Source organism: Primulina eburnea, chromosome 8, assembly GCF_022965805.1.
Source record: "Primulina eburnea isolate SZY01 chromosome 8, ASM2296580v1, whole genome shotgun sequence".
NCBI lineage: Eukaryota > Viridiplantae > Streptophyta > Magnoliopsida > Lamiales > Gesneriaceae > Primulina > Primulina eburnea.
In genome coordinates this window covers 22,897,497-22,905,492 of record NC_133108.1, presented here as the reverse complement: position 1 = coordinate 22,905,492, position 7,996 = coordinate 22,897,497, and the positions used below count along the sequence as shown (strand labels likewise).

Sequence of the window (7,996 nt, the reverse complement as noted above, 5' to 3'; positions counted from 1 at the left end):
GATTTTTGTTGTTTGGATGCCTATGGTGAGGGTTTGGATTGTGGTTGGCCTATGGCCTGTAGCCATTGTTAGAAACCTTCCCTAGCATGCCTAGGACATGACCAAGTCAGCCTTTCAAGGCTTGGTTCATGGTCCCATCGATTTTTGAAAAAAAACAACACAAGTGTCCCTCGGTTCCTTTTTCTGTTTTGGGTGAATGAGTTTCGATTTTATGGTGTTGGGTGGATCTTGGTTGGCTTCTAGCCCTTTGCCATGGTTCACACAATACCATATGATGTATTGATTGAGCCATGGTGGATCAAATGACCACTGGAACGACTCGAGACAGCAAGCGATCCACACCATCTCACAGCACAGAATTTGTTTGGTGTTCTCGGTTTCAAGCGTTGGGTTGTCTTTGGTGTTGCTTGGATTGTGTTTGGCCTAGGGCCCTTAGCCATTGTTCAAGCCACACCTTAGGATGCTGGTAAAAGGCTCTGATCGGTGGTTCAAGCCCCAATGGCAAATAGCCTCGTAAACAAAGCGATGCAAGCACAAGTGCTGCTACTGTAATTGGACAGCAGCTTGGGTTCGGTTCAGGTGGCTGGTGCGAGTTCTAGGTTGGCTTTTAGACTATAGCCTTGGACTGGACAGTACTTCAATGAGTTAGGAAGGTCATGTTTTTGGCCGTTCGTGATTTGGTTTAGTATAGAGGTCGTATGAGAATTTACGGTGAAATGTGCCAAAGTGACTCTCGAAAGAGCGTTTTTAGATATTGGCCTTCATTCACATTTTTCGTGTATTACAGCCCTAGGGTCATGTTTTTCAGTATTTTTGGTGTATTTTAACCATGGTTAAACGATGGTTTAATGTCGGTTCGGGTTGGTACGAAACCATGGTCGAATACTAAGTATGTTGGGCGTAATTGTCTCGTTTTTTTGATTCGATTATGAAGTGTTGGTCAAGTTAAGTGTAGAACCCGAAAAATCATATTACGTATAAGTCATGCATAATTTCTATTATTTAAATTAAAAATGAATTTTTATGAATATATGAAGTGTTTTATTTATTTTAAAAGTAGATGTTTAGTTTTATCTTTACAGGATAAATACGAGAGGACGAACCGGAGTTTGGAGATTAGAAATAAGATTAATAATAAGAAAAATATTCCTAAATTTAATTTAAGTTAACGAATAATTTAATTTAAAGAAATGGGATGTTTTAGGATTTATTAAATTAATTGGAGCTAAGTTAGTAAATAATTATTTAGGTTAATATTTAATTAAAGCTTAAATTAAAATATGTAAACATATGGGGATGAATTAATCTAGGTATAATATATTCAAGAAATTAATCATAGCATTTGAATATTTAAGTTTGAGATCATGAATGCCATGCAATAATCTATCCTAAATGTAATGTGTAAATTCACTAAATTATATAATGAGGGTGCTAAACTTTAAGCAATTAAAATACAAGATTTAAACAATAAAATATCATGCAAATTAGTAATAATAATAATTTTGGGTCTAACATTTAAAATAATTCAAAGGTGGATAACTCTCCATTCAAACCATTCCTAATTACAATTCATGGGGTATTCATTTCTCATTTTAATTCTCTAATGGGTAGTAAATTTAAATGCAATAACATACCTCATTTCTACTCAACCTATTAGACAAAAAAATCGTGTACATGCAGTAGGAAATAAGGAACAAAACAACGGCAGCAATGGGAATGAGAAGCCATTCAAATCCATTCAAATTCTTGACTTGTAACCTCCCAACTTAATGTATATTATGGCACCTTTAACACCTCCTATAACACTCCTCTTCATTGTCTAACAAACCCAAACCTTCATTTTCGAAATACATTAGAAATAGGCCACTGAATTCGAGAGAACAACAGCAGAAACAAGAAGGAAAAACTCAACTCCGTTCCGCCGCTCGTATTTGTCGTATTGATTTGTTTTTGTCAAAACAAATTCCAGGCATGTATATGTTGTTTCTTTCCTCTTCAATCAAGTCCAAGCCATTCATTAGGATGTTGGTAAGAGTCTCTGGTTGGTGGTTCAAGCCCACGGCCATTTGTTTCAGAGTTTCACCTCGAAATAGCAACATAGCTGCTGCTGTAATTTCTGTTCTTGACAGCAACTTTGAGTTCGGTTTCAAGAGGTGGTTTGAGTTCTTGGTTGGCTTTTAGCCCATGGCCTTGGACTGGACACTACCTTAATGAGTTAGGAAAGTCTTGTTTTTGGCCGTTTGTGATTTGGTCGAGTTTAGAGGTCGTACGAGAATTTACGGTGAAAGGTGCCAAAATGACTCTCGAAAGAGTGTTTTATGTTTTTGGATTCCCTTCACCAATTTTCGTGTACAGCTGTTTCCATTGTTATTTTCCAGTATATTAGGGGTATTTTAATCATGGTTAAACGTCGGTTTAATGTTGGTTTGGTTTGGTACGAAGCCATGATTGAAAATCAAGTTATGGGTTCTAATCGTCTCGTTTTTTGTTATATTGCTAAGTTTTGGTCAAGATGACATTTATTGCATGTGTCACATATTAGAATTAAGTCGCAGCAAGCCTGGGAGCGATCCACCTCATCCGGTAAAAATAAGGTTATAATTATATTACGTGCATAAAATATAAAATGTTTATTTTTGAGATATATGTGATATGTCTTGTGGCCACCTTATGTTTATGGGTTTGGAATTCGGTAGGCGCAATCGAGGACCTCTCCACCTGGTGACTTACGATCGGTTTACGATTATATATGGGTACAGATATCCAGTCCAAGGGCTGTGGTGATCTCTACCGCCCAGTATACTGTGGTTTAATCTGATCAGGCACTCACGTTATGATATGGGCCACTTGCATAGAAACATTGTCTCTACCAGAAAATTATGATATAAAATGACAGAGCTCTATTGAGCAAAGCTTTTACGTATGATTTTCTGATATGCACGTAGATATAATTATTCATGATACGATTTTCACCATACGCTTTACGATACTTTATTTTTACGTTGCATGCGATTTTATGATATATATTACTTGTTATTCACGATATATACATATTGAGTCTTTATACTCACTAGACTTGATTGTTGTAGGTACTGATGAGGCCGAGACGGAGGCCGTAGACCAGTGAGCTATCTTGGGGCAGCAGTAGAAAACCCGAGGACCTCATGTTTTGGTTTATGCACATTTTATTATTCAAACTCAGTTTTAATACGTTGGATTATTTTTAAATTGTTGTTTACATTGGATTATTTTTAAATTGTTGATTGAAAACAATATTTGATTCCGCTGTTATTTTAAAATTAAAATTATTTACATGTTTATTTTATAAATGAGGCAAGATAATTATTTATTTAGAAAAATTTTTATAATTCCGCAAAAATACGAATACGAAATACGGGCCTTTATAGTTGGTATCAGAGCATATGATCTTGTAAAGGGTTGTACTACTACTGCTCTCGAGAAGGTCATGAAGTCACGTCTTCGGTCTGTAAGTTTTACGATTACGCTTTTATTTTAAAGCCTGAAATATTTTTACATCATGATTGCATGAAAGATTTTTTGTCAAGATTACGATTATGCAGTATTTATTTAAATATAAAGAAAATAGTGGAAATTGTGCATGTTGATTACGTATGGGTTATAATTATGGAACAGCATGCCTCCTAGACACATTATTGATCGCACGGGAGGTGATGAGCATCGTCATGAGGACGAGGAGAGAGATTTACCACCACCCCCTCCACCAGACATGAATTCCCAGATGCTAGCTGGGATGACTCATTTCTTCGCACAGTTTGCGGGGAGCAATGCAGTGGGAGCCAGACAGACGGGGCCGGAGGCTATCTATGAGCGGTTCATGAAGATGCGACCAAAGGAGTTCTTAGGGACGTCAGATCCTATGGCTGCCGAGGGCTGGATTAAGTCCCTTGAGGTTATTTTCGAGTTCATGGGGCTCGAAGATGGAGATAGGGTTCGTTGTGCGACTTATCTATTTGGAGGAGAAGCTCGCCTGTGGTGGGAAGGAGCATTTGTAGCTTTGGATTTGGCTTCTTTTAGCTGGACGCGTTTCATAGAGGTATTCTACTCTAAATATTTTACAGAAGAGGTGCGCTCCAGGTTGACCACGGAGTTCATGACCTCGAGGCAGGGAGACTTGACTGTTACGGAGTTTATCCGTAAGTTCGAGAGGGGATGTCATTTTGTACCCTTAATTGCTAATGATGATGGAGCCAAATTGAGGCATTTTCTGAATGGTCTGCGGCCGATCTTACGCCGTGATGTTAGGGTGGCTGGCCCTACTACCTATGATGTTGCTGTTTCCAGAGCTCTAGCGGCAGAGTAAGACCAGAATGATATTGAGCGCGATCGCCAGGGTAAACGACCATTTCAGGCACCACACCTTCCTCCTCAGCAGCATCATCAGAATAAGAGACATTTCCACGATCCACACAGGAACAGAGGGCCGCAGCAGCAACAGCAGGGACGAGCATTCCCGAGGACAGTGGAGTACCCAGTCTGTGAGAATTGCTCACGTCGTCATGCTGGGACTTGTATGTATGGTTCGGAAAAGTGTTACAAATGTGGTAGTACTGACCACATATTGAAGAATTGCCCTCAGAATAATCTGCCTACCCAAGGCAGAGTTTTTGCTCTCCATGCTGTGGAGACCAACCCGGAGACGATGCTCATGACAGGTATCCTAAATCTTTAATTTTATTTGAAGTTTAATGTTTTGGGTTAAGATTTTGAACTTAGAATTTACGATAGGATTGCATGTTCTAATCAGTGTTAGCTACGGGAATTTAGGTTAAAAGAACTTTGACCTTTGCATGTCTATAAGCATAGTCCTTGTAAAACTATTGGGTTTAGCATAATATTCCAATCTTTCAGGGAGAATCTTTATAGCCGGTTCAGCTACGAAAGCCTTGATAGATTCAGGGGCTATTCATTCATTCATTTCAGAAACCATGGCAAATTCTCTCAAGATCAAGACAAATGGGCTAGACATAGCGTATTCAGTAGCATTGCCTTCTGGAGAAGAGATGACAGCTACTAATGTGATCCGAGATATAGACCTTGAACTTCATGGTAATCTTGTGTATGCGGATCTTATCGTTCTGCCGATGCCAGAATTTGATATCATTCTGGGGATGGACTTGCTATTGAGGAACATAGTTTTTATTGATTTCCAGCAGAGATATGTTCTAGTCCGACCGCCTGGGATGGAACAATTCTTATTCAAACCGGACAGGTATTTTGATTTACCGCGTATAATACCTTGTGTCCAGGCTAGGAAACTCATGTATCGAGGGTGCCGAGCATTTTTAGCTACTCTTGTATCTGTTCCCGAGACGCCCAAATAGTCAGCATCCGATGTTCCTATTGTCCGGGACTTTCTAGACGTTTTTCTTGATGACGTATCTGGTTTACCACCTGTGCGAGAGGTGGAATTTTCTATTGAGCTTATGCCAGGTACCACATCGATATCGAAAGCACCATACCGATTAGCACCGACAGAGATGACAGAACTCAAGAAACAGATTCAGGAACTTCTTGACGAGGAGTTCATTCGCCCGAGCTTTTCGCCATGGGGCACACCGGTCTTGTTTGTGAAGAAAACGGATGGTTCGATGAGGCTCTGCATTGATTACCGGGAGTTGAACAGAGTCAGGGTGAAGAACAAATACCCACTCCCGAGGATTGAAGACTTATTTGATCAGTTGCAGGGAGCTTCAGTATTCTCCAAGATTGATCTGCGTTCTGGTTATCATCAGCTGAGAATGAAAGACGTCGATGTTCTTAAGACTGCTTTCAGGACTCGTTATGGACACTTCGAGTTCCTTGTGATGCCGTTTGGTTTGACGAATGTGCCGGCGATCTTCATGGATCTCATGAATCGCGTATTTCAGCCATATCTTGATCAGTTGGTGATAATATTCATAGACGATATTCTCATTTACTCAAAGAATCAAGAGGATCATAGCAGACATCTAACCACAGTACTGCAGACCTTGCAAAAGCACAAGTTATTCGTGAAGTTCAGTAAGTGCGAGTTATGGTTAGAGAAGGTGGCGTTCTTAGGCCACGTCGTTTGTAGCAGTGGTATTGAGGTAGACCCAGCAAAAGTTGCAGCAGTCAGAGATTGGGTTGTGCCGCAAAATGCATCAGAGATCCGTAGTTTCCTTGGGCTAGCGGGATACTATCGAAAGTTTATTCAGGGATTCTCCTCCATTTCAGTTCCACTCACGTCGTTGACAAAGAAGAATGCTAAGTATGTGTGGAGCGAGGAGTGACAGAAGAGCTTCGATTCTTTGAAGCAAGCTCTTATTTCATCACCAGTGTTGGCCATGCCGTCAGGATCCGGATATTTTGTTCTGTATATTGATGCTTCGAAACTCGGTTTAGGCGCAGTATTGATGCAGCATGGGTAGGTGAAGATTCAGGAGAAGAATTATCCTACCCATGATCTAGAGTTGGCAGCCGTAGTATTTGCATTGAAGATTTGGAGGCATTATTTGTACGGAGAGAAGTGCCAGATCTTTACCAACCACAAAAGTCTCAAATACTTCTTTACACAGAAAGAATTGAATATGCGGCAGAGGCATTGGTTAGAGCTAGTGGAGGACTATGACTGTGACATTAGCTATCATCCTGGCAAAGCTGATGTAGTTGCCGATGCGTTGAGCAGGAAAGTTTCAATGATGGCTCATTTGGTGATTTCGAGACCTCTTCAGTTTGAGATGCAGAGGTTTGATCTAGAGACATATCTTCGAGGTAGAGTTCCTCGCCTATCTACTTTGACGATTCAGTCTTCTCTTCTAGACCGTATTCGCTGTGGACAGTTAGCAGACGAACAGTTAGCTAAGTGGAAGCAGAGAGATGAAGCCAAGGGCAGTATCCTGTATACAGTCAGAGACAGTATTGTGAGATATCGAGATAGAATATGGGTTCCTAATAGCGATTCTATTTGAGAGGATATCTTATCTGAGGCCCATATGTCGTCGTACTCTATTCATCCAGGGAGTACGAAGATGTACAAAGATCTACAGTTATTATATTGGTGGCCTGGAATGAAGAAGGATATCAGACGTTTTGTATCCGAGTGTCTGACGTGTCAGCTAGTGTAATGCCCAAGATTTTATATCATGTTAATCTGAGATTATTGATTATTAGTGGACACGATTATAACCCGGACCATTTTGAGATTAATTTGAGAAGACTAAATTGTTGGGCGAAGATGGCGCGCCCGGGCGGAAGTTTTTAACCGCCCGAGCGCGAGTGCCTAGTGGAAGAGGGCCGAGAGTTACTCGCCCGGGCGGAAGTTTGTGCTCGCCCGAGCGAGACTGCTTGAATTTGCGAGGGCCGAGAGTTACTCGCCCGGGCGGAAACTTATGTCCGCCCGAGCGAGAGACGTGTTCGGTGAAAGAATGGGCCACTTCGTGTAATGCATGCAAGGTATATATATATATATGTATATCTTTGCTTCAGAAACGAGAAAATGAAGGGAAATCGAAGGCTTCGGAGGAAAATAGCTTTTGATTTCAGAATTTGATTTACGATCAATCCGTCTGTTAGATTTTAAATCCGACTTTGGTACCGAGCTCCTATCGACGTAGGCTACAACTGGACGTAAGTTTTACTACGTTTTGACATGTTTTGAAATTATGATGTTGTTAGAATTGAATACACGTCATATATGTTATTTTTGACATGTTAGACAGCGTAGAATCGAAGTCAGATTAAGAAACGGACTGAATATGGAATTGTTATGATTTTCAGAATGAAATTGAATGAGATGTGATATCAGATTTGTACAGGGATTGATTATAAATTATTAGAACTGGTATAAACTGGTTTGGTATCGCCAGTATCGCAAGAATGTACGGTTGTACCGTCAGAATTTGATAAAACAGAGATGTTGTGATTTGATTAGAATATTGATACAGAATATATTGATATGTCATTGCCAGATTGAGTATTGACAGACCTTGTGTTC

At 40.2% G+C, this 7,996-nt stretch overlaps 1 protein-coding gene across 1 annotated transcript; it reads left to right on the top strand.

The window, feature by feature from the left end:
• Positions 1-3,862: 3,862 nt before the first annotated feature.
• Positions 3,863-6,971, top strand: LOC140839095 (uncharacterized). Its single transcript, XM_073205729.1, has 5 exons — positions 3,863-4,253; positions 4,344-4,694; positions 4,963-5,057; positions 6,600-6,713; positions 6,843-6,971. The coding sequence occupies exons 1-5, from the start codon at positions 3,863-3,865 to the stop codon at positions 6,969-6,971; spliced, it is 1,080 nt and encodes a 359-aa protein (XP_073061830.1).
• Positions 6,972-7,996: the final 1,025 nt, after the last annotated feature.

What these genes read in the sequence shown, in the direction of transcription:
- LOC140839095 (XM_073205729.1), top strand. Translation starts at nt 3,863, where the DNA reads ATGCGACCAAAGGAGTTCTTAGGGACGTCAGATCCTATGGCTGCCGAG. An exon ending in GGAGACGATGCTCATGACAG is followed by an intron (nt 4,695 to 4,962) that starts GTATCCTAAATC and finishes CATTCATTTCAG; the next exon opens with AAACCATGGCAAATTCTCTC. An exon ending in AAGAGATGACAGCTACTAAT is followed by an intron (nt 5,058 to 6,599) that starts GTGATCCGAGAT and finishes AATATGCGGCAG; the next exon opens with AGGCATTGGTTAGAGCTAGT.